The 25,245-nt window shown below is 38.7% G+C and overlaps 2 protein-coding genes across 3 annotated transcripts; one reads left to right on the top strand and one right to left on the bottom strand.

The window, feature by feature from the left end:
- The first annotated feature begins 7,259 nt into the window (after window positions 1–7,259).
- LOC104414311 (DNA topoisomerase 2) lies at window positions 7,260–14,089 on the top strand. Its single transcript, XM_010025376.3, has 19 exons — window positions 7,260–7,937; window positions 8,310–8,605; window positions 8,692–8,758; window positions 8,842–9,112; window positions 9,193–9,392; window positions 9,493–9,702; window positions 9,824–9,937; window positions 10,025–10,135; window positions 10,208–10,372; window positions 10,463–10,804; window positions 10,918–11,051; window positions 11,130–11,490; window positions 11,574–11,760; window positions 11,875–11,924; window positions 12,043–12,468; window positions 12,547–12,727; window positions 12,817–12,881; window positions 12,963–13,071; window positions 13,234–14,089. The coding sequence occupies exons 1-19, from the start codon at window positions 7,329–7,331 to the stop codon at window positions 13,824–13,826; spliced, it is 4,491 nt and encodes a 1,496-aa protein (XP_010023678.2). The 5' UTR covers window positions 7,260–7,328; the 3' UTR covers window positions 13,827–14,089.
- A 1,182-nt stretch (window positions 14,090–15,271) lies between these two features.
- On the bottom strand, window positions 15,272–24,343 carry LOC104414308 (F-box/kelch-repeat protein At3g06240). Of its 2 annotated transcripts, XM_010025375.3 has the most exons (3): window positions 24,134–24,343; window positions 23,698–24,040; window positions 15,272–16,232 (listed from the first exon to the last, which is right to left on the bottom strand). In XM_010025375.3, the coding sequence occupies exons 2-3, from the start codon at window positions 24,007–24,009 to the stop codon at window positions 15,423–15,425; spliced, it is 1,122 nt and encodes a 373-aa protein (XP_010023677.2). In that variant the 5' UTR covers window positions 24,010–24,040; window positions 24,134–24,343; the 3' UTR covers window positions 15,272–15,422. The 2 variants fall into 2 exon arrangements, with proteins under 2 accessions (XP_010023677.2, XP_039154741.1); XM_039298807.1 differs by lacking the exons at window positions 23,698–24,040; window positions 24,134–24,343 and adding an exon at window positions 16,671–16,887 and having other exon boundaries at window positions 15,272–16,582.
- Between the last annotated feature and the right edge of the window lie 902 nt (window positions 24,344–25,245).

Here is a 25,245-nt window from a genome sequence, read left to right as displayed (position 1 = left end):
TCCCTTCTCTACTTTCCACAACCTTTTGCTGTTTCTTTTCCATGGAATTTGTGTTCCCAACACTCTAAGGGACCTACCATCCTTGGATGAGCTTATCCCCTTCAAACTAAACCCAAATGAAAGTGAAATAGTGGTGAAATCTCTTAGTCTTAGGCCTTCATACGAATTTACCTCATTTCTAGAAGTTTTTCCTTTTTTTTTTCATTTTACCATTTCATAAACTTAGTTAATAAGAACAATTCCTCATTTATGTCCTTATAATTTCTCCCTCCCACGGTTCCATAATAAAGGCTAAAATCCATTTAAAATATGACCTCTCTCCCATTCCTTTAATTTGCTGCATTTGAATTTTTCACCAACAATTCCCGTCGTCAATAAACCTTGGAAAGATGTAACAATATTCCTAAAAATTAATCGTGACACTTTAGAGTCCTCAATTTCTAAAATTGGAATAAATTTCGTAGTTAAATTCAGTCAGACGTGGTTCTAGCGCGACCTAAACTATGGGATAGTTTTTGAGAATTTTCGGTGCAATTGACCCATGGTAGATTATTTTCGAGCCACAATGTACATCTCCGACTCATTGACGATCCTCGGTTATCATGAAAATCTCAATATTTCATATACGAGCACAGGGTACCAAAACGACAGAAAAATCGATTTAGTGCCGATAAACGAGGATTTTGTAATTAAATGGAACCACCTATGCCTAATTACACACCTCAGTCGAATCGACATGTTTCCGGTCTTTGATAGATTTTCAACTATGTCGCAATGACCATTGCAAACTAACATAGTCGAGCAATCGATTCCTAGTCGAATTCTCAAGCCTGTTGCATTAAAATCCCTTAATGGCTTTCCCAACTAGTCTAGTTATCTCATGAATGATCAGCTCAGAGAATAATACTATAGACATGTCGATGAAAAGCCTGATTTATTCAATTGAAAACAGAAGTAGAAAATCAAACTATCACATGTCAACCCCCAAACTGCCGCGATTCTTGCCATTAGGAGCCCTAAAGACCCCATTAACATTCTCGAGCGCGGCCAGATCAGGGGACGGGAGGGTGATCTCATTGAAGCCTCGAAGGGTGTAGTCGATATCCTCCTGGTCGAGGAGGGAGCAGCAGGGCCGCTTCTTAGTTTTCGGAGCAGACGGGTCGTACGCAATTGGAAATGGAATGAGAAGAGAGAGGGAGGGAGGGAGGGAAAAAGAGGTTTTAAGAGGAAAAGATGTAGCTACTTCTTTTCTTGGCGCCGCATGTTTCTTGGTGGTTAGAGGTAGTTATTTTCGTTTGTTGTTCTTTCAATAAGTGAAACTAGATTTCACAATATAGAAAGTATAAAGAAGGTAATCTATAATCTCTATAAATTTATTTCTTGACTTTTAGTGAGTTCGCGGTAATTTAAGATTGAGCGAGGCTACTTCAGTCCTCATATAGCTCAATGCACACATTTTCTTTAGATTAACAAAACACTTTTACGTTAAAACAAACCCATTTTTCGAAACGGCTGATTTTTCTTGGTTTTTTTCGTAGGGGGCAAACACGAACACCAAAAAAAAAAAAATTGAAAGAAAAACACAAACGAAGAGATCCAACTTTTCTGAAATTCACGATAGAAAGAAAAATTGAAATTGCCAAAAGTTCTATGGTGACAACTTCCAAACCCGCTTTAAAAGCACACTCTGAAAGTTCTTCAAAAGTATATGTATGGGGGCATATTTGGAAAAAGCACTGGAAAATTTTTGAACTTATTGCATTGATATTAATTCAGTCATAAACTTTTTAATTGGTCCAACTTAGTTCTAAAAATTTTCAATCGGTATTAATTCAGTCAATTTAGGTTGGAAATCGTTGATATAGATGTCACTTGTTCTAGTGGCATTATCAACACTGATGTGAACATTTTTTTAATAATATTTTAATGATTTTTTTGTGTTTTCTTTCTTCTTCTTTTTTTCCCTCATTTCGGCCAGCAAGGGCTGCCCTCATTGGATGGGGGTAAGGCAGCCCTTGCCTAAGGCCATCGTGACCTTATCAGATGTGTTATGTAAGACAATCGACGTACACAATAATAGTTGCGACCTAAATTGGTGAAATAAACTGAATTAAAAACAATATAATAAATTTATGACTTTTATTTTTGTACTTCCCTAAGTATATTCATATGCCCAACACGATATAGCGACTAGATGGTTGGTTGTAATTTATATGGCCTTACGACCTGTACCACGATGATACTGTCCAAGAAATATTTGTTCCCACGATGTTTTGGGGTCCCAAGGCAGTGTCGTCGCAAGAACGAGATCATTGTTCGTTCCGAAATCGAAGGGTTGCACTTCCCTCCGATCTCTTGTGGGACCTTACTTATTAACAAAATTAAAATTAAAAGTGAGCGACGAGAAGAGCTCATGATTATGACCTCATTAATGAAAGCCCCGATTAGGAAGGAACTCGAAATGGTGAGGGAATATGGTTCAACAGACTCGTTGATTATTGGCGTAAATTGTAATGCCATTTTGATACGACAGGCTAACATAAACCGTGCCATCTAGGCTTTGCCCTTTCGGATGTTGGAAAGATGCCATCCACGGCCCGAACAGACAGTGACTCAAAATTGATGTAAGGCGAATTTGACAAAAGGGCCGTTCAAAAAAACAAATTGGAGAGCCGCCCCTCACGCTTGCGGAGCCCGTCGCCACAGCTCAAGACCGCCATAGGGAGGAACTCGCTGAAGAGGTCGAGGGAGAGGGCGGAGGCAGCGGAGGGAGGAGGAGGGAAGTTGGTCTTGGCATTCGAGCCGCAGAGGCTGCCAGCGGCGTCGTCTTTGGCGAGGGCAGCCTCCTCGGGGTGCCGAAGGTGCCGAGTCGGAGCGGCATCTTCTTCAAGGGGTCACGTATCTCCACCACATGGTGGCCTCACGGCCTCTTTGCAGATGACGCCATACTGCCCCTCCTAAGGCGGCGACCGCGGCTACGGCTGCAACAGCAGCGGCGACGGTGATGAGGTTAATGACGAGGAAGGTGCATATAAAGAAAAAGCAGGGTGGGACACACTTGCTGTCCACGCCCGTGATCTTCTGCTGGGACGACAACGCCGTTGGTTTTGTAACACAAAGCACAATCAAAAGTACAAAACATCGTCAAAAGAAGCGCGAGATCCATTTGTTTGCCATTTCCACGACTTCGTTTCCCTAGTGATCTAGTTACTTATACCCGAGCCGACTCCACCCGCTTCCCTCGCCACGGTGCCGAGCACCACGAGTTATAGCAGGTATGGACCTCTTCTTTGTCTGGCCGTATCTACTTGAGCTAAATGGATCAAGACAGTTTGCTTCTTGTGTTCATTTTATTGTGTATTGTTTGACTATGATAGTCGTTTACTGGCAATCTAAATTTGGCATGATTTTCTTTTGTTAAAGTAATATTTCCTTCATTTTCACACATATATTTGAATAACAAAATGAATCATCATAATAAAGTTAGAGGTTGTATGCTTAAAGAGTAGATATGTGACTTTTTCAAACCAAAATCATCGTTTGAATACCGAATTTGTTTTCCGTAATGATGAGCACAGATCGAGATCTTTGACTATCGCTATGATTTTGCCTTTCAATAATGTGCACCTAAACTCGGCGTCCTCAACACCATCATCATTCATAGTAATGAGGTTGAACAAATATAGATCTAACACTTGTGAGAGTGAAACCTTCATAAAGCTCTTCTGGTCTCCTTTGAAACTAGATTTGTGCATCAATGAAACATGAGAGAAGTGAAACCCAAAATAACAAGTGCAAAAATCCCTAAATATGGACTATATCAAGGTAGAAATCTCACGAGAGAGAGGGGAGAGAGAGAGAGAGAGAGAGAGAGAGAGAGAGAGAGAGAGGCTTCTAGATCTAGAGTAGATCAAAAAGGAAAAATTCCTCAAAATGGGAAAAAAAGAACAAATTGAAAAGAGAACATAGAATCGAATTAGTCAAAGAAAAAGAAAAAAGAGTAACATGTAAGTATAAACCACCGAGCGGAGTACAAATAAGCAAACACATTCGAGTCTCTTGCGAGGTCAATTATTGCAGCCGTTTTGCCGATCGAATCTTCTGTCTTGCAGTAGGAGGAAACTACTCCTTTTCAAAAAAATTTCAATCTTCCAAGCCTCTTATTTGTTTTACCATTAGGCGTCTTTTAACTTTTGGATATGATCAAAGGCATTTATCTAAATTGGCACTAGGAATGAATTGAGAAATTACTCTGTCAATGCCAATGGGATTATTGAATTGAAGTCAATTTAAAACCTATTGTTTCTCGAGAGGTAAAGCCTCAGTTGTTTTACCACTTTAACCAATAAAATATCATGAATTATCACCTTTGCTTTTAGCAATTTGAAGAAGTCAATTGAGTATATGTTGTGGATCCCACATTATTTATGTTGGGGCTATTTCGTCAATGAATATGTCCCGCACAATCTTAAACTAACACGACCGGTTTTTAAGTTTTACAAGAGTAAGTAAGCTGCAATCAGAGTAATATATTACATCTCTATATTTGGAATTTTGCTCTTTAAATTTAAGGGATACATCACATAGTAGCAACATATGATATAACCTATTAATCGAAAGCGAGATGCATATACACGTGATGTCAAGTAGGATGAGATTCACGACATGAGGTAGTGATGATTGTTTGATTACACTACGCCATCGTCGCTTTTTCCAATGGATTAGTAAAGATACAAGTTGTAAAGATGTGGTAAATATAAACTTCTAATTACGAGCATGTTGGGAGAAAAAAAAAGACTTCAATTATGGGCCATGCAAATTTCTAATTGGATCAAACTATCATCCAAGTATGGTGTACAGATTATAAACACCTAAAAGTGCAACACACCCAGCTCATTTAAAAAAAAAAGTTTAATCTTTTTTTTTTCCAGTAATTTCTTTATTGACAATTAGCATGTATTTGACTATACAGTCATTCTTTTAAAATCATTCAGGAATTTCACATTTCTCTCTAAATGAAATGAAATTTCCGCATAGGCTATATAACTTCAATCATTACCGTCAATTTCTAGTTGCCCAAAAGATCTTTTATGTCTTTCAAAATTTCATAAGTATTTTTGAATATGTCAGACAACATGCAAATAGAAGCTATTCCTTGTAGTTTTGAAAATCAAGGAAAAAGCCATAAAAAAAAACCACAAACTTTACTCAGAGCGACACATTTATCCTAAATTATTTTTTATGATACAAAAAAACCCAAACTTTGCCCTTTGTGACATATTTACTCTAAACTTTTTTCAATGACACCAAAAACCCCAAATTTTTTTTTTCCGAAGTAAATGTGTTACATAAATATAAACTTGGTGTTTTTTAGTGTTACCAAAAAAAAAAATTAGAGTAAATGTGTCACGTTGTACAAATTTGGAATAAATGTGTCACATAAGTACAAGTTTGTGGTTTTTTGCATCATAAAAAAAGTTTGGTAATGTGTTATGGAGGGTAAAGTTTGAAATTTTTGGTGCTTTTTATCTTAAAAAATTATTAGTGTATCTCTTGGAAATTTCAACAATGGAGAAATGGACGGATGAAGAGTGTACGATGGGACGAATACTGTTACCAAACAAAAACAAGAGGAATCGTTAGACGTGCTGAAAATCGAATGCTCACGATGGCCTTAAAACCCACGTCCAAATACCATACCCTCGAGTTCGCCCAATCTAGTGACTAGTGAAATGGCACTTGAGTTTTTTTTTTTTTTCTATATTAATATCATGCTCGTATTTTCTTCAAATGTTTAACAGATAATATATAATTTTAAAAACAAAAAATATTTTTGTTGTCCACGAAAATATTGATTTATAAATTGTTCTTGGTAATAAAAATATTTTTCGCTAAATAATTTTTCAACTGATATAAACAAATATTTTTAGAGAAATGTTCTTCAAATCGTCTACTTTCTACAAAGCAAGTGGATTTTTAGTGTCGAAATCTAAAATATCCCTCAAAATAAAAAGAAAATACGAGAGTAATTATAAGTGAATATACGTGTGCACATTTGTATCTCTCTAAAGTCTCAAATTTTTTTTCTAAAAAAAAAAAAAAAAAAAAGAGTCTAACATGTTTTGCATTGAAAAATATAATCCGATCACAAGAAATCTCAGGATTTAAAAAAAAAAAAAGCAAAAGAAGAAAAGAAGAAAAAGAATGAAAAAAAGAAGAAGCCCATAAAAGAAGTATATTGAAAGTCATAAAATTTATCAATAAAATGCAATTTAATCCTCAAATTTTTTCAAAAAATATAATAAAATCTTAAAGGGTTAATACCTGAAAAACCCCAAACCTGGGTACATTTATGACAAATTTATCCCAAACTATTTTTTTTACCACTAAAAACCCCAAACTTGTATATTTTTGACAAATTTACCTTAAACTGATATACTTGTGACAAATTTACTCTCTGTTAGTTTTTATTAAATTTTATTATCAAATTATTAAGTTAAATGACACGTGACAGTTGATTAATATATCAATTTTGGATTTTATGCTCCATTTGTCACAGTTTACAATTTTTGTGATTTTTTTTGTATTAATCCAATTTAACGAAGGGTATATTTGTCACAAATTTATCAGTTTAGAGTTTTTTACGGTTGAATAAATTAGTTTTGGGTAAATTTGTTATAAATGTACCAGTTTAGAGTTTTTTATGGTTAGTCGGGGTAAATTTATTATAGGTGTACAAGTTTGGAGTTTTTCATAGTCAAAAAAATAATTTAGAGTAAATTTGTCATAGATGTACCAGTTTGAGATTTTTTAGGGTATTAACCCAATCTTAAAACCCGTTATAAAAAGTGCATTCGTTAGAAAAACTTTGCATTTTTTTTTAAATTTTAAGATTCAATTACATTTTCGCAACAAGTTAAACTTGTTTGTACTTTTTGAAAGTTTTTGAGATCTAGTTATATTTTTATGATAAATTTTAAGACTTAAATCACTTGTTAAAAATTTTATGATTCAATAATACTTTCGTAATAAGTTGTCGGACTTCTAACGTATTTACAAAAAAAAAAATAATAATAATAATAATCGATGAAATTTCATGAACCGGAAGTCCGGACGAGCCCCAGGTGCAAAAGCCCCAGTCCACGACGGACTTCAAAAGCGCAGTCCGTCCAAAAGCAAGCCAAGCAAAGCAACGCGCCTCAATTCGAAATTCAAAAACTCTCTCTCTCTCTCTCTCTAAAAAACCAATCATTTCTCTCTCTTCTTTCCCTGCGTCATTCTCCTCTCGAGAATCTCCTCACATCTTCGATTTCCTCCCTCGCTCCACCATGGCCCAGACGCTCCCCCTCCAGACCAGCAACATCGCCAACACCGCCGCCGCCGCCGCTCCGGCGGCGGGGCGCAAGGGCAAGACGGTGGAGGAGACCTACCAGAAGAAGTCCCAGCTGGAGCACATCCTCCTCCGCCCCGACACCTACATCGGCTCCGTCGAGAAGCACACCCAGTCGCTCTGGATCTACGACGTCGGCGGCGACGGCGGCGACGGCGGCGGCGGCGGCGGCGGCGAGATGGTCCACCGCCCCATCACCTACGTCCCGGGCCTCTACAAGATCTTCGACGAGATCCTCGTCAACGCCGCCGACAACAAGCAGCGCGACCCCAGGATGGACTCCCTGAAAGTCACCATCGACGCCGACCGGAACCTCATCAGCGTCTACAACAACGGGGACGGCGTCCCCGTGGAGATGCACCGGGAGGAGCACGTCTACGTGCCGGAGCTCATCTTCGGCCACCTCCTCACCAGCAGCAACTACGACGACAATGTGAAGAAGACGACCGGGGGGAGGAACGGGTACGGCGCTAAGCTGACGAACATATTCTCGACGGAGTTTGTCATCGAGACGGCCGATGGCAAGAACGGCCTCAAGTACAAGCAGGTATAGACGGCTGATGTTCTTCGATGCGCCTGTGTTGCCATTTTTCTCTGGATTTCATGATTTGGGATTTCTTCAAGTTTGTTTCTTGATGTTAGTCTTGCACATTGCTCTGGTGGGAAGGTAACTGTCTCTGTTTAAGCTGTGCTCTTTTTTGGCATTGGAGTTCAGCTGCCCTTGTTTGGTCAGAATGGTGCTTTTTTTTTTTTTTCCGGACGTCATGTAGTAGTTTTTGCTCAAGGTTGTTGCTACTTTTTTAGGATAGTAAACACACTCATTTTGGTCTATAGTGGAATAATGTTCTCACCATTTTTATTGGGTTAGTGGAATCGATTTGGTTGAGCTTTTGTAATGATCAGTTCCAATGATTTAAAGGTTTTCTCGAAGAACATGGGAGTGAAAGGTGCACCTGATATCAAGGCTTGCAAGGCAGGTGAAAACTGGACCAAGGTCTCGTTCAAACCCGACTTGGCAAAGTTTAACATGACCCACCTTGAAGATGATGTGGTTGCTTTGATGAAAAAGCGAGTGATTGATATGGCTGGGTGTCTTGGAAAGACAGTAAAGGTTGAGCTGAATGGGAAAAGGGTTCCTGTCAAAACATTTGCTGAATATGTCGGCCTCTATTTAAAATCTGCCTCTAAAAATAGACCAGAATGTCCCCTCCCAAGGTTCTCTTCCTTTTCTTTTTGTCCGATTATAATCATTTTGTAGTTTGGGATGGTATTCTGATAGCCAAATTTACTGATTGGATCAGGATTGAGGAGACTGTGAATGACAGGTGGGAAGTCTGTGTAAGCCTAAGTGACGGACAGTTTCAACAGGTACTTTGAATACCTTCTTCTGGTAACAGCAAATATAGAGCTAGTACTACTGAATGAATTTGACATCGTGAATTCTTCAACAGGTCAGCTTTGCGAATGCGATAGCTACTATCAAGGGAGGAACACATGTTGATTATGTGACCAATCAGATTGCCAACCATGTTATGAGTGTTGTGAACAAGAAGAATAAGAATGCCAACCTCAAAGCCCATAACGTTAAAAGTCATCTATGGGTTTTTGTCAATGCCCTCATTGACAATCCTGCATTTGACTCTCAAACCAAGGAAACTTTGACACTTCGTCAGAGCAGCTTTGGATCCAAGTGTGAACTATCTGACAAGTTCCTACAGAAAGGTCGGACACTCTTTAGTGAATTTAATGAAACTGATCAATTGATTTCTAGGCAAATTTTGCTTATGCTTGCTATAATGCAGTGGTAAAGTCTGGAATTGTTGAGTCTCTCCTTTCATGGGCAAATTTCAAGCTGAGCAAAGACCTAAAGAAAACTGATGGGTCAAAGAGAGAGAACCTCCGTGGGATTCCCAAGCTTGAGGATGCTAATGACGCTGGAGGTAGAAACTCTGATAAATGTACCCTGATTTTGACAGAAGGAGATTCAGCAAAGGCCCTTGCAGTAAGTGCTGGTAGCTTTTGGATGTGACGCATGGAAACCACCTTAATTTTTGTGGCTGAACATTTTCCAAGAGTTGGCTAACCAAACTGCGTTGATGCAGATGGCTGGGCTTTCTGTTGTTGGTCGAGATCGTTATGGAGTGTTTCCTTTGAGAGGTAAATTACTCAACGTGAGGGAAGCCAGCCATAGTCAAATAATGGAAAACAAAGAGATACAATACATCAAGCAGATTCTTGGGTTGCAGCAAAATAAGGATTATGACAGTGTCAAATCTTTAAGATATGGTCATTTGATGATAATGACAGACCAGGTTTCACTCTTCTATGGATTTTGTTTTGTATAATTTTTCTGTCAAGCATGTGCCACTATTGTAAATGCTTTTCATAGTATTGTGAATAAGTATATATTGCTTTTTGGATGTGCATTTGCAGGATCATGATGGTTCCCACATTAAAGGCCTTTTAATTAACTTCGTTCATTCATTCTGGCCATCCTTGCTCAAAGTTCCATCTTTCCTAGTTGAATTCATCACTCCAATTGTCAAGGTGGGGATTTTTAAATTAAGTTGATCATCTAAACCGTTTTTGGTAGATGGAAAAAAAGCTTTAAGCCTTCTCTAATTGTGACTACAGGCTACTCATAAAAATGGAAGAGAATTAAGTTTCTATACAATGCCAGAATATGAGTCCTGGAAGGAAAGTTTGGGGGGCAGTGGAAGTGGGTGGTCAATCAAGTACTATAAGGTTTGTCTACATCATTGAAGTATAACTCAGTTACTGTCTGTTATGAATAACATTGTTGAATGATCCCTGCAGGGGTTGGGAACAAGCACCTCAAAAGAGGGGAAGCAATATTTCCAAAATCTTGACATGCACAAGAAGGATTTTGTATGGGTTGATGACCAAGATGGGGATGCAATTGAGTTGGCTTTTAGCAAGAAGAAGATCGAAGCAAGGAAGACTTGGCTTCGTCAGTTCGAGGTTGGAAGTGCTGTTGGAATTATAAGAACATGAAGTACTTGTTGCATTTTTAGATGTGACTTAATGGAATTATGAATTTGTTTCCTGCAGCCTGGTACTTATCTTGATCAGAAGGAGAAGCTCATCAAGTACAGTGACTTTGTTAATAAGGAGCTGATATTGTTTTCTATGGCTGATCTTCAAAGATCAATTCCTTCCATGGTTGATGGCCTCAAGCCAGGTCAAAGGAAAATTCTATTCTGCTCATTTAAAAGGAATTTCATCAAAGAAGCAAAGGTTGCCCAGTTTTCTGGTTATGTATCTGAACATTCAGCGTACCATCATGGTGAGCAAAGTCTTGCTAGTACCATCATTGGAATGGCACAGGATTATGTAGGCAGCAACAACATTAACCTTCTCATGCCAAATGGCCAATTTGGGACTCGCAACATGGTGAGAGTATTTCATATATCACTGAAGATAATCAGTTTGTCTGCAATTTCTTTTCTTTTCTTTTCTTTTTCTTTTTTTTTTTTTTTACTTACATGAAAATGTTACTTTGGTAGGGAGGAAAAGATCATGCAAGCCCTAGGTACGTATACACGAAGCTTTCGCCAACTACGCGGTTCCTCTTCCCGAAGGATGATGACAACCTCCTGAGCTACTTAAATGAAGATGGGCAATCTATTGAACCAACTTGGTAATTACTCATTATAGGACCCCTGTTATTCATTTAACCCAAACGAAAGTGTTAGCTAATACTGGTCTTGTTATGCAGGTACATGCCTATCTTACCTATGGTTCTCGTCAATGGTAGTGAAGGAATTGGAACTGGATGGAGTTCTTACATCCCCAACTACAATCCAAGAGATATTATTGCCAACTTGAGACGTTTGTTGAATGGTGAAATGATGGAGCCCATGGATCCTTGGTATCGCGGATTTAGAGGGACCATTGAGAAAACAGCTACGAAGGAAGCCGGCATTACTTACACTGTTTGTGGGATAATCGAGGAAGTCAATGATACCACACTGAGGATCACAGAGCTTCCAATACGTCGATGGACTCAGGATTACAGGGAGTTTTTGGAATCATTATCAACTGGAGAGAAAGATAAAGCAAAGGATCCTTTTGTCAAGGTAATGAGCTCTCAAGCAACCCAACCTCGTGCATCACATCTTGTCTTTGAATTTTTCGCTAAAATTTCAATTGCCAATTGCAGGAATTTAGGCAGTACAGTGATGATGTAACCGTACATTTTGAAGTTATGTTGACAGAGGAGAACATGATGATAGCAAAGCAAGAGGGTTTACTGAAGAAATTTAAACTGACCTCATCGATCAGCACGAGTAACATGCACCTGTTTGACCCAAACGGAGTGATTAAGAAATATGACAGCCCCGAACAAAGTATGCTAATCTTTCTGCTTAGCTCACGATCAGCCATGTTTTAGTAGGATTGTAACTTATATATGGTATTCAAATCAATGTCTCATTTTAAATTAATCATCTTTCTTTCTGCAGTTCTAGAGGAGTTTTTCCACTTAAGGCTTGAGTGTTATGAGAAAAGAAAGGTAATCCCAGTGAAAGCGAGGAAATGTCTTCAGTTATTTACTTGTGCTCCAAGGCTTTTCATATGTGACCTGGTTGCAAATAGCATATTATGAGTACTTTTCTATTTCTCCCTTGCAGAAAATTTTGCTGGAAAACTTGGAGTTGAAGTTAGTGATGTTGGACAATAAGGTTAGGTTTATTCTTGGTGTTGTCCATGGAGAGATCATTGTGAGCAATCGAAAGAGAGCAGATTTGTTCCAAGAGCTGCAAGCAAAAGGCTTTACACCATTTAGGAAGGAGACTAAAACAATTGAAACAGCAGTGGCCGGGTCAACGGATGATTCAGAAGAAACAGAAGAGAACTCAGAGCCCACCACCAAAGGAGTGAAAGCCAGTGACTATGAGTATCTGCTCTCCATGGCAATTGGCACACTTACCCTCGAGAAAGTTCAGGAATTATGTGCTGATAAGGACAAGCTTGTTGACGAGGTTGATGCCCTGAGAAAAGCAACTCCAGAGAATTTGTGGTTGGAAGATCTTGCTGCTCTAGAGGAAAAACTTGATGTATGGTTTTTGATGCCCTCTTGACATTACTCCAATTTTTTTTCTGTTTTGACTAATGCTCTCCGCTGTGCTATGCAGGAGCAAGAAAAAATGGATGCCCAAGCAGAGGAAACGAGAAAGGCAAGAAGCAAAGCAAATGGAGTCGGCACAAAAGTTTCTAGACAGGCACCAAAAAAGCCTCGCAAGAATGACACTAAAGCTAACAATCCAGAAGCTCAAGCAGAAGTCACTCAAGGATCAACCGTCACATTGGAAGCAGGTTATTATGGAATTCATGTTATAACTTGAAACTGTTTGCATTATTATTGTCATATGGAGTCACTGACAGTAGATGTGTCTCTTTTTCAGGAAATGCTGCTGATGTTGCAAAACCAAAACGTGGTGCCGGTGCTAGGAAAGCTCCGGCTCCAAAGGTGTGTTTGGTTTCTTCCTTCTAAGTAAAATCAAGGCAAGTGTCTTGGACAACATTCACATCTCTGTTTTCATTTATACAGCCTAGCAAGAGTGCCTCAGTTTCAGATGATGACGAGGATTTCGAGATGCTTGACTTAAAAGAACGACTTGCTGCATATAACCTTGAATCTTCACCAGACAATTCATCAGGTAAAAGGTTTCGCCAAAGTGACTTTTGTTTGTTCGATTTAAAAGTCAATTCCATTTGTAAAGATACTGGGTACATTAGATAGTGAAGATTAAGGAGCATCTGTTGCATTGGGATCATGTGCCACATTTGCTCAAAGTTTAACACATTTCCATGCAATGCAGCTCTAGAGGACAAAGTGCCTGAAATACCAGTCAAGGTGAAAGAACCCAGTAAAAGGGCTGCCACAAGGAAGAAGCCCTCGGTCATTCTCTCCGAGATTTCGGAGGAAGAAAATAGTAATGACAGTGGAGATGATGACTACGAGACAGTGGACTCTGAAGCAGAGGTGGCAAAGAAGAAAGGAGGCAGAAAACCATCTGCTGCTGCGAAGAAATCAAAGCCACCTGCAGCAACAAAGAAAGGTCAAGCCAACAGGCAGCAGGCTCGGGGAACGTCCCAACGGCTCTTGACTGAGATGTTAAAGCCAGCTGAAAGCACTGGAGTTTCGCCAGAAAAGAAAGTACGAAAGATGAGGGCATCTCCTTTCAATAAGAAAAGCAGTTCTCTACTGGGAAAGGAAGGTAAGGCAGGCAGTTCCACAAGTGAGGAAGTGTCATCCAATCCTATGTCTAATGATGGTGAAGACGTGGTTGAGGTGGCCCCGCCGAAACGAAGGCCTCAGAGGGTGAACCGAAAGCAGACGACATATGTCTTGAGTGATTCTGAAAGTGAGAAGCCGACGGATGATTCTGACTTTGAAGAAAATGATGATTAGTTGATGTTAATGTAGCTTTTCCATGAATGGACAATGCTGTATACTTTCGAAACTCGGAAAGATGCAAAGTCATTCATTGGTTTTCAGTTGTTTGTGATCATCTCGTTCTTTCTCGGAGATGTTTCATGTAATCCCGTAGTCGTTTTTGTGTCGAATATCATGTGTTTGCGATGGGCATTTCCCCTTTTGACAGAATGGTTCCTTGCGGATGTGATGTTTGACTGAATTTATGATGGAATTAAATCCTAGTTTACCAAAGAAAATGGATTCTGCTCTCAGCTTGATGTATTGGTCTCAGCGAAAGCTTGAAGGGAAATGCAGATCCATGTATGATACGAGGATCGCATGGCTCAATAGGACATGTCGCACATTAATTCCACGGAATTGGAAGTTGATTATTCTCAAGTACTCATCTGAGAAAAAATTGTGAAGTTGCTAACCATCATCTTTTGAAAATTATTTGGGTATCGCTTCTTTCATAAAGGAAATTACCATTTATGCCAAAAAATTTATTAGTTGCGAAACTTAAAGATTATTCTTGTAATTTTAGCATAGAAATGAGATTGTTTGCTAAGCATAGAAATGAGAAGTACAATATGCATAGGCACTATATTAGGTGAAAGACGATGTTAGAATCTTAGCCTTATTATTTCAATGGTGGAGTTTTGGGGGGCATGCTACCTTTTTATGGAATTTGATGATCTCAGAACATGTGTGAAGTTGTTTGGTTTTTACTGGGCTTGGTTCTCTCACAACCACCCTCGTGGCCAGTGTATTTTTGGGTTGGGTTTGGGGGCATTTAGCGTATACATCGCTGTATGGTTCACCACAGGGTATGCACATAAACTCTAGGGTCCCTCTTCATTTTACATCAGCTCTCTTAATTCTTTTTATGACTATAGCCTTTCTATTATCAGATAAATGCATTTATCCATTGCTTTGTTGGGGTTCGGTGGATCACATTGTTGTATGATCTGAAGTAGCTACCTGCTAAAAAAGATGTGCAGACTGAGGAATTCCTTGATTACATCGCTGTATGGTTAACCATAGGAGTCGAACGGTTTGAAGAGCTAGAGTTGGGTCCATTGTTGCGACATCCCCTCATGTTACATTATTTTTCTGTGAAGCCCGATACCACCGCGGTGTTTAAGATAACTAGCGAGGAGATAATTTCTTATCTCTGTGACTTTTTGGATACTTCTTTCAAAAAAGATATGCAAACTGAGGAATTCCTTGATTTCATTAGTAAGAAGCGATCCATCTCAAGCAAAGAAAATCTTGCTGTACAAATTCAAAATTTGGGGTATGTAATGCGTGCAATGTTCTTCTGTTAGCATAATTTTATCATTTCAGAGAGGTTTTCTAAACAACAACAATTAGCTATCGTCATTTTCATATGATGGAGCTTGCTTCCTGATTATGAAGACAATTGGAAAATTGCTATCTAAATCGGAAACAAGCAGAAAATCTAGTGTAAAAATTTATATAATGTGACATGTTGACATAGCGTTATACATAGCAACGTATACTAATATAATTTAGAACCCTTAGCTATTAAGAAAATTGATAACGCTCCCGATTCTTGATGGCTCACCGTCAAAATAGATAGGGGGAAATAAGAGTTTCCAAATAGATAGCATATTCGACGGAGAAATCGTTGTACGGATAATCTTTGTAGGGATAATCTTTGTAAGTATTATCCTCCGGATTGAACAGAATCAGCTGGTCTCTATTTATCAAAAAAATGATTTTTCCGCTCCTTGTGCACACAAGGGGGATAGAAACATTCGGATCAACACTGAACCGATTTGTCCAATTAACACTGAACCAATTTGTCCAATCAACACTGAACCATTTTGTCCATGATCCTCCTCTCCCATACTCATCTGTTATCCATGTGTGGACGTGGTTACCATAGCTGCTATATATGAACAGACTAGTCCCGTGAATCCCGAGATTCATGCATGGCCGGGATTGTCCATCCGTTTCGACTTTAGGAGCCAAAAGCACCTGGTGGAATTTCTCTTCCGACAAATCAAGTGACAAAATCCCAGTCTCGTCCCATAACCCATAGACGTGCCAGTGTAAGGCCCCCTTCCAATAAACTCCGTTGCCACCAACATCGAAACCGATTTCTTCGAGTTCTTCGCTCGGGAAATATATCCTTCTCCAAGAACCGGACTTAAGCGAAAATATTGCCGCCCCCCAAAAATGATCAAAAAGTTCTTGGATGCCCTCTACTATTTTGTAGTCATCAGATCGAGGGTCATATCCGATTCCATAGAATGACTCATTGTTACGGTCAAGCAAATCACAATCTTCCTCGAAATCGGAAAAGGGCAACTCCCTATATTCCCTGGTGGTCGGGTTATATATGAGAAAAATGCCAGAGACAAGAAAACAAACCAGGCCATCACAGGACCCCTTGATCTGCCACCAATTGGTGTTATTGCCGTCAGATTTGATCGTTTTAATCTTATGCGGTACCGCCACACAACCCTCATTGGCGTCGAAGGTTTTGAAATCTATGGTCTCGTCGTCGCCGATGAAAATTCTCTGCCTAGGAATTAAATCCCCTGCCTTGAGCCTCTGCAGATGCAACTTGGCGAAGCCTGGCTCAGAGATTAGAGACCGCCACCGTTTGCAGACCAATTTAAATCGCACCAACGACTCGGCCGGAACCCTCAAGAGTATGTCGATGAGAATCTCTTCGGGCAAACTTTCAGCCATTAGTTTCGGCAAATAGCCACAGCAGCCTGTTCATCGGCAAGGTTTTGAGCAAAGTGTTCAGTAAAAGCCACGCAACAACAACAATAATTTAAGAGTCAAAAGAGGCGTTTTTACTGGGGGATCTCGGTTGAGGTCAATTGGGTCGGCTATTGGCCGTAGGCGTGGCTTTCTCGAGAGCTCACGAGGCCGTCGACGGAGCCGGGCGGTGGCGGCCGCCGGGAGGGGGGTCGCCGGCGTACGCGGCGGTCGCGCGGTGGAGTCCGGCAGCTCGGCGGAGGTGGTAAGGCGGAGGAAGCGAGAGAGAGCGAGCGGGCGTGTGGGGTTGCGTTTCCCGAACCCTAGAAATTGGCGCCTGTTAAATATGATTTCCGAGATATTGATATATATTCAACGTAATCTCTAATTTATATAGAATATTTAAAAGTTCAAAATCAAATTAAACAAGTTAAAAGTTCATAATTGACATTACACATTGGACTAAAGTTTAGAGACTATGTTAAATGAATTAAAAGTTCAGGAATAATATTGTACATTGAATTTAAAGTTCTGAATTCATTTGTGTAACTTTTCTTTTGTAAAAATTAAAGTTTTCTCAAGTAGCATATGAAACAATGATTTTACTCATATCTACCTTAAACATGAAGCTAAAGCAAAATAAATTACTACCAATGTCTAAGGGCGGTCAAGGCTTTTAGCTCCATCAAAATATTGGCTATATCCCAAAATGATCGTGATTATCTAAAGTTAAGGGAACGTTTAAACCTTAAATTTATCACTTTAAATGATTGATACATTGGTCAATTTTAATAAATGGCTAATATGGGTTTTACCTACTTTCTTTTCAATTTTTTTATTCTTGTTTCCTTCTGTGTTTTTTCCTTTTCTTTTTCCTTAATTTCTCTTTGCCATCTTCTTGTTCTACCGTGAGCATACTTAAAACCTAGGCTTGCAATAGCTAGCCATCCGCTCTGTTGTGTGGCCTCCATCTCCATCATGCCTTTGTGAGCCTCATAATGCCATCGCCTATGTCAACCCGAGGTCATTGACCTTCGTTCGAGGATGGGGATAACATTTTGTTATTGTAACTTATTTTTTCATAACTTTATAAAAATAGAGTTATTTTACCTATTTTAGGCAACAAATAATACAATATTTATAAGAAAATATTTGGATTTCCTTCTGATTATTCGAATTTTCCTTTTTTATACATAATAATGAGATATGGAGAAGATAAGAAAAAATAACAAAAATCAAGAATTCAAATAAAAAAGCAATGGAAGATGGATATCAAATTATGGAATCCATGATTTTATTCCTTAAGATACGTTTGGTCGTCTGGATTTCTAACTAGGATGTGATTGAATATGATAGGATATGAAATTTTAGAATTTTTTTATGTCATATCCACTGTTTGGTGAATCACAATATTAAACTCAAATATATTTACATCATATTATATACATTTTTTTTTTAAATATAAACGGCATATCATTGTGAATGAACCTAAAGTTTATAAACGGAGATGGTGAAAATCTCCGTGATACTATTCCTTAATTTATTTTTATCTTTTTATCTTTTTCCTCTTTTTTAAAATTATTTTCTTTATTATTTATCTTTTCCCCTTTTACCATTCTTCAATAAAATTTTATCAAATCGTAAACTGTACCAACATACCTAAAATATATAATCAATATAAATATTTAATTGATAGATTGAATGTTTATTATAAGATAGAATTAAAGTTAAATATATGATTTAAAATAAGATTAAATTAAAAAAATTATTTTTTATCTTTTATTTCTTAAATTAGAATTCAAATATTATTTATATTGAAATATAATTTTACTTTTTGTTAATTTAAGAAATTTGTTATTTGAGAAAAATAACTTTCCTATTATGGATATTAGAAATCTTATCCACATTTATTTCACTTTTCCCATGGGATAATTTTATCCGGCTTATATCCCCTTATATCTAACTTTATCCAAACCAAGCACCAAATGTAAAATAGGATAAATCATATTCTCTTCCGAATTTTATCCTGACTGCCAAATAGATATCAAATCAAATTCTCTTATTTACTACGATTTTGTGCGCAATTGCTTGGAGATAAGGATATTGGATATATTCTATAAATATGAGAACATTGAGAGCCAGAGAGCAATTATGTTTTTGTTAGATCGTTTTTCATTATTCTGAGAGTTTTTCAAGTATTTTGAAGAGAAGACAAAAGTGATGACAGAATTTTTATTCTTTGATTTGAGATGCTAGATTTGACTTATATTTTTATTTATTATTCTACTATGTTCTAATTTTCTTTTGTTAAGGTTACGATGTAGCCTAACCATTATGATGTGAATTTCACGATTTTTACATTTTGCAATTGATTTCATTCATGCGAGTTATATATTATTGTGCATAATGCTTTTGAGTGACTAGTCACCACTTGAATAATCTGATGTGCATGTTTGAGATCGAAAAGTAATAATATGCAATTGCTCAATATAATATATAACCATAAATTAAACGTAAATAGAGATATACTGCATTATTTGTGTAACTTTCGGTGATAAGGTGATATAAAAAACTAAGTCGAGAATATTCATAGTTTTAATACATTTATGTTTATTTTAATTCACATAGAGATATATTGAATTTATAAACTAAGTATGTTTGATATACTTAGAGATAAAGATAATAAATAGATTAGGAAATTTCGCTATCACATGTTTGATTTGTTCTTGTACTCATAACAATCTGAAATTCATATTTATCTAATTGATTTATCTAATTGATTTACTGCACTTAGTTTCCAAATTTTATTTTTAATTTATTCTCAATTATATTTTGATATGTTAGATAAATTTTAGAATTAATCTATTTTAGTATTTAATTAGTTTATTAATTATCAATCTCCGTGGGACGATACTCTTTCTTATTATTATATTACTTGCTCGACACGTTCACTTACGTTTAGAATTTTACGAACAAATTTTTGGCGCCGTTGTCGAGGATCGTTTGTTTAATACTAATTAATATTGATACTAGATAATTATAAGTTTAATTTAGCTTTCGTTTTGTTTTATTTTTCAGGGTATATATCGGTTTATGACACGTAGCCAACAAGGGAAACTTGCTGAGCTTGATCTAGAAATCGAGTGTACATTCAAAAGGCAACTGAGAGAACAGAGAAATTATGCTAAGAAGATGGCAAATTGGGAGAATGAAAATCCACATAGACTCTTAAGAGATTATGTTGCGCCAACAGTTCAAGGCACCACATCAAATATCAGAAGACTTGCAATTCAAGTAACAACTTTGAGATCAAGCCGTCATTCATTCAAATACTTCAACAATCGGTGCAATTTAGTGGGCTACCAAGCGATGATCCAAACGCTCACATTGATGCTTTTCTTGAAATCTGTGACACTCTTGGGAGGCAACCTAGGCTCACTCAATGGGTTGGAAATTTTCATGTTATATTAGGAGGGACTTTGGGAGAAACTCTACCATAAAGTAATTAAAAAAAAAAAAAAAAAAAGGAAAAAAAAGGAAAAGAAAGAAGGAATTTTACGATCAAATTTGAGTTTAAAATTATCAGAAAATGATCTTGAAGGAGTGAAATTAAATAGTGACATTGGCTTTAATTAGATCCTAAAATTAAACGTGTTGATGGGTGATTTGAGTTTAAAATTACCGTTATCTCACCTTTAGCCCAGCCTTATATTACAAACCGAGAAAAATCCTATTGATTTTTAGTTGGATAATTAGCTTACATTAGTGGAGAGAGGAATGAAAAGCAAACCTATGAGATTTGGTCATAATTATTGAGAGTTTTTTAAATTGCATGTTAATGTGAATTTATCTGGGTTGCCATATAATTCGAAAAAGATGAGAACTCTCACATACACACTTGGATTACATAGTTAAAATAGGTCTTTAACTTATAAATCAATTTCAATATTTGGATGAAATTTGTATTTTTCTTTGAATTGTGATTTTTCTAATAGGAAATTTCTTCTTTTGAAGTGAAAACATAAAATCAAGGAACGGTAGAATGGAAGGACAATAGTTTTGGGAAGCAACTTGAAAAGAGGGGAAAGTCAAGCAAGCACGGGTCTTTTGACGGGCCATTTGAATCTTTCGCAGGCATGCATTTAAAACTGATGATGTTGGAGCTTAGGGGGACCTTTTCACCTGGCCATCGTGGAAGGTTTCTTTTCTTTTCTTTTTTTCAGGGTAATCAACAGCACGTCAACGTGTCGGATTTCAAACTAATTTGAGTTGACTTTTGTTTGTTCGACTTAAAAGTCAATTCCATTTGTAAAGATACTGGGTACATTAGATAGTGAAGATTAAGGAGCATCTGCTGCATTGGGATCATGTGCCACATTTGCCCGAAGTTTAACACATTTCCATGCAATGCAGCTATAGAGGACAAAGTGCCTGAAATACCAGTCAAGGTGAAAGAACCCAGTAAAAGGGCTGCCACAAGGAAGAAGCCCTCGGTCATTTTCTCCGAGATTTCAGAGGAAGAAATTAGTAATGACAGTGGAGATGATGACTACGAGATAGTGGACTCTGAAGCAGAGGTGGCAAAGAAGAAAGGAGGCAGAAAACCATCTGCTGCTGCGAAGAAATCAACGCCACCTGCAGCAACGAAGAAAGGTCAAGCCAACAGGCAGCAGGCTCGGGGAACGACCCAACGGCTCTTGACCGAGATGTTAAAGCCAGCTGAAAAGCACTGGAGTTTCGCCAGAAAAGAAAGTACGAAAGATGAGAGCATCTCCTTTCAATAAGAAAAGCAGTTCTCTACTGGGAAAGGAAGGTAAGGCAGACAGTTCCACAAGTGAGGAAATGTCATCCAATCCTATGTCTAATGATGGTGAAGACGTGGTTGAGGTGGCCCCTCCGAAACGAAGGCCTCAGAGGGTGAACCGAAAGCAGACGACATATGTCTTGAGTGATTCTGAAAGTGAGAAGCCGACGGATGATTCTGACTTTCAAGAAAATGATGATTAGTTGATGTTAACGTAGCTTTTCCATGAATGGACAATGCTGTATACTTTCGAAACTCGGAAAGATGCAAAGTCATTCATTGGTTCCCAGTTGTTTGTGATCATCTCGTTCTTTCTCGGAGATGTTTCATGTAATCCCGTAGTCGTTTTTTTGTCGAACATCATGTGTTTGCGATGGGCATTTCCCCTTAACAGAATGGTTCCTTGCGGATGCGATGTTTGACTGAATTTATGATGGAATTACTTCCTAGTTTATCAAAGAAAATGGATTCTGCTCTCAGCTTGATGTATTGGTCTCAGCGAAAGCTTGAAGGGAAATGCAGATCCATGTATGATCTGAGGATCGCATGGCTCAATAGGACATGTCGCACATAAATTCCATGGAATTGGAAGGTGATTATTCTCAAGTACTCATCTGAGAAAAAATTGTGAAGTTGCTAACTATCATCTTTTGAAAATTATTTGGGTATCGTTTCTTTCATGAAGGAAATTACCATTTATGCCAAAAAGTTTATTAGTTGTTGCGAAACTTAAAGATTATTCTTGTAATTTTAGCATAGAAATGAGATTGTTTGCTAAGCATAGAAATGAGAAGTACAATATGCAAAGGCACTACATCAAGTGAAAGACGATGTTAGAATCTTAGCCTTATTATTTCAATGGTGGAGTTTTGGGGGGAATGCTACCTTTTTATGGAATTCGATGATCTCAGAACATGTGTGAAGTTGTTTGGAGTTTTGGGGGAATGCTACCATGAAGCAAATCTCTCTCTCTCTCTCTCTCTCTCTCTCTCTCTCTCTCTCTCTGCATGTGCGACCGAGATCGTGGCCACAGTGTTTTTGGGTTGGGTTGGGTACTATGCACATAAACTCTAGGGTGCCTAGCGAGGAGATAATTTCTTATCTCTCTAACTTTTTGGATACTTCTTTCAAAAAAGATGTGCAGCCTGAGAAATTCCTTGATTTCATTGGTAAGAAGCAATCCGTCTCAAGCAAAGAAAATCTTGCCGTACGAATTCAAATTTTGGGGTATGTAATGCGTGCAATGTTCTTCTGTTATGCATAATTTTATCATTTCAGAGAGGTTTTCTAGACAACAACAATTAGCTATCGTCATTTTCATATGATGGAGCTCGCTTCATGATTATGAAGACAATTGGAAAATTGCTATCTAAATTGGAAACAAGTAGAAAATCTAGTGTAAAAATTTATATAATGCGACATGTTGACATAGCGTTATACATATCAATGTATACTAATATCATTTAGAACCCTTAGCTATTAAGAAAATCCTCGCATCACATGACAACGCTCCAGATTCTTGATGGCTCACCGTCAAGATAGATAGGGGGAAATAAGAGTTTCCAAATACATAGCATATTCGATGAAGAAGTAGAAATCGCTGTACGGATAATCTTTGTAAGTATTATCCTCTGGATTGAATAGAATCAGCTGCTCTCTATTTATCAAAAAAACGATTTTTCCGCTCGTTGTGCACACGAGGGGGATAGAAACCTTAGGAACAGCTAGGCAATCAACACCGAACCAATTTGTCCAATCAACACTGAACCATTTTGTCCATGATCCTCCTCTCCCATACTCATCCGTTATCCATGTGTGGATGTGGTTACCATAGCTGCTATACATGAACAGACTAGTCCCATGAATCCCGAGTTTCAGGCATCCCTGGGATTGTCCATCCCTTTCGACTTCAGGAGCCGAAAGCACCTGGTGGAATTTCTCCTCCGACAAATCAAGTGACAAAATCCCAGTCTCGCCCCACGACCCATAGACGTGCCAGTGTAAGGCCCCCTTCCAATAAACTCCGTTGTCACGAACATTGAAACCGATTTCTTCGATTTCTTCGATCGGGAAATATATCCTTCTCCAAGAACCGGACTTAAGCGAAAATATTGCCGCCCCCCAAAATCGATCGAAATATTCGTGGATGCCCTCCACTATTTTGTAGTCATCAGATCGAGGGTCATATCCGAGTCCATAGAATGACTCATTATTACGGTCAAGAAGCTCACAATCTTCCTCGAAATCGGAAGAGGGCAACTCCCTATATTCCCTGGTGGTCGGGTTATATATGAGAAAAATGCCAGAGACAAGAAAACAAACCAGGCCATCACAGGACCCCACGATCTGCCAATAGCTGTCAGGTTTGATCGTTTTGATGTTATGTGGTACCGCCACACGACCCTCATTGGCGTCGAGGGTTTTGAAATCTATGGTCTGGTAGCCGCCAATGAGAATTCTCTGCCTAGGAATTAAATCCCCTGCCTTGAGCCTCTGCAGATGCGACTTGGCGAAGCCCGGGTCAGAGATTAGAGACCGCCACCGTTTGCAGACCAATTTGAATCGCACCAACGACTCGGCCGGAACCCTCAAGAGTATGTCGATGAGAACATCTTCGGGTATACTTTCGGCCATTAGTTTCGGCAAATAGCTGAGCGACAGCAGCCTGTTCGTCGGCAAGGTTTTGAGTTAACAAGTGTTCAGTAAAAGCCACGCAACGACAACGATAATTCAAGAGTCAAAAGAGGCGTTTTTTTACTCGGGAGGATCTCGGTTGAGGTCGATTGGGTCGGCTATTGGCCGTAGGCACTAGGCGTGGCTTTCTCGAGAGCTCACGAGGCCGTCGACGGAGCCGGGCGGAAGGGGGGGCTCGCCGGCGTACGCGGCGGTCGCGCGGCGGAGTCCGGCAGCTGGGCGGAGGAGGCAAGGCGGAGGGAAGCGAGAGAGAGCGAGCGGGCGTGTGGGGTTGCGTTTCCCAAACCCTAGAAATCGGCACGTGTGAATTGCTTTTATATGTGCTGTCTTACCGACTAAAAAGAAAAGAAGACCTCCAAAAATCTCAAATTTTACCAAAGTAACAAATTTATCCCAAACTTTTTTTTTGTTACATGAAAATCCCCAACTTTGCAAACTGTGATACATTTACTCTATTAAAAGTACTTCCGTCTTATTTTTTGAGTTTTTCCTTTTCTTTTTGTCTTCTTATTCTCTCTTCCCTCCGCCAGCCATGGCGGAGGGAAGCTGGCGTCCGGCCAGGATTGCCCTCGTCGGTGTCAGGCAAGAGTCGCCCTCGCTTGGGCTAGCTAGGGCCGCCCTCACCGACGTCGGGCGAGGGCCTGGCAAGGGGTCCCGACGCTGGACTCGCCCTCACTTGTGTTGGGTGATAATGGCTTTCGCCAGATCCCTCACCTGACGTCAGCGAGGGTGAACCTCGTCGGACGCTGGCTTCTCTATGCCAACTCCGCCATGGCCAGCGAAGGGAAGAAAGAAGAATAAAAAGAAAAATTAAAGTAAAAAGACCAAAATGCTCTATAGTTTAAGGTAAATGTGTTATACGAATGAAAATTCAGAGTTTTTTGTGTTACAAAAAGTTTTGGGTAAATATGTCACGGTTAGCCAATTTCAAAGTTTTTCATATCACAAAACAAGTTTTGGATAAATTTGTCACTTTATGCAAAGTTTGTGATTTTTTCCACAAAAAAAAAAAAAAAAAAACATTATGTTATCTCGCCCTATGAATTTCGCATAATATCCTTGGCAGAACATTAATTCCAGCACCATATTTCACCTGTCTGTCTTCTCTGTCTTCACTAAGAAAGGGTTCCATCTTCTTCTTTTTTGGTAAAAAGAAAGGGTTCCATCTTTGCTAAT

The sequence above is a fragment of the Eucalyptus grandis genome, chromosome 8, assembly GCF_016545825.1.
Source record: "Eucalyptus grandis isolate ANBG69807.140 chromosome 8, ASM1654582v1, whole genome shotgun sequence".
Lineage (NCBI taxonomy): Eukaryota > Viridiplantae > Streptophyta > Magnoliopsida > Myrtales > Myrtaceae > Eucalyptus > Eucalyptus grandis.
The sequence above is the reverse complement of the archived record's forward strand: the minus strand, read 5'-3'. Positions and strand labels throughout refer to the sequence as shown.

Excerpts from the sequence above, each read along its gene's own strand:
- LOC104414311 (XM_010025376.3), top strand. The coding sequence starts at position 7,329 with ATGGCCCAGACGCTCCCCCTCCAGACCAGCAACATCGCCAACACCGCC. Across the intron at positions 11,491-11,573 it reads CAAAGGATCCTTTTGTCAAG|GAATTTAGGCAGTACAGTGA; the intron begins GTAATGAGCTCT and ends TGCCAATTGCAG. Across the intron at positions 11,761-11,874 it reads ATATGACAGCCCCGAACAAA|TTCTAGAGGAGTTTTTCCAC; the intron begins GTATGCTAATCT and ends TTCTTTCTGCAG.
- LOC104414308 (XM_039298807.1), bottom strand. The coding sequence starts at position 16,556 with ATGGCTGAAAGTTTGCCCGAAGAGATTCTCATCGACATACTCTTGAGG.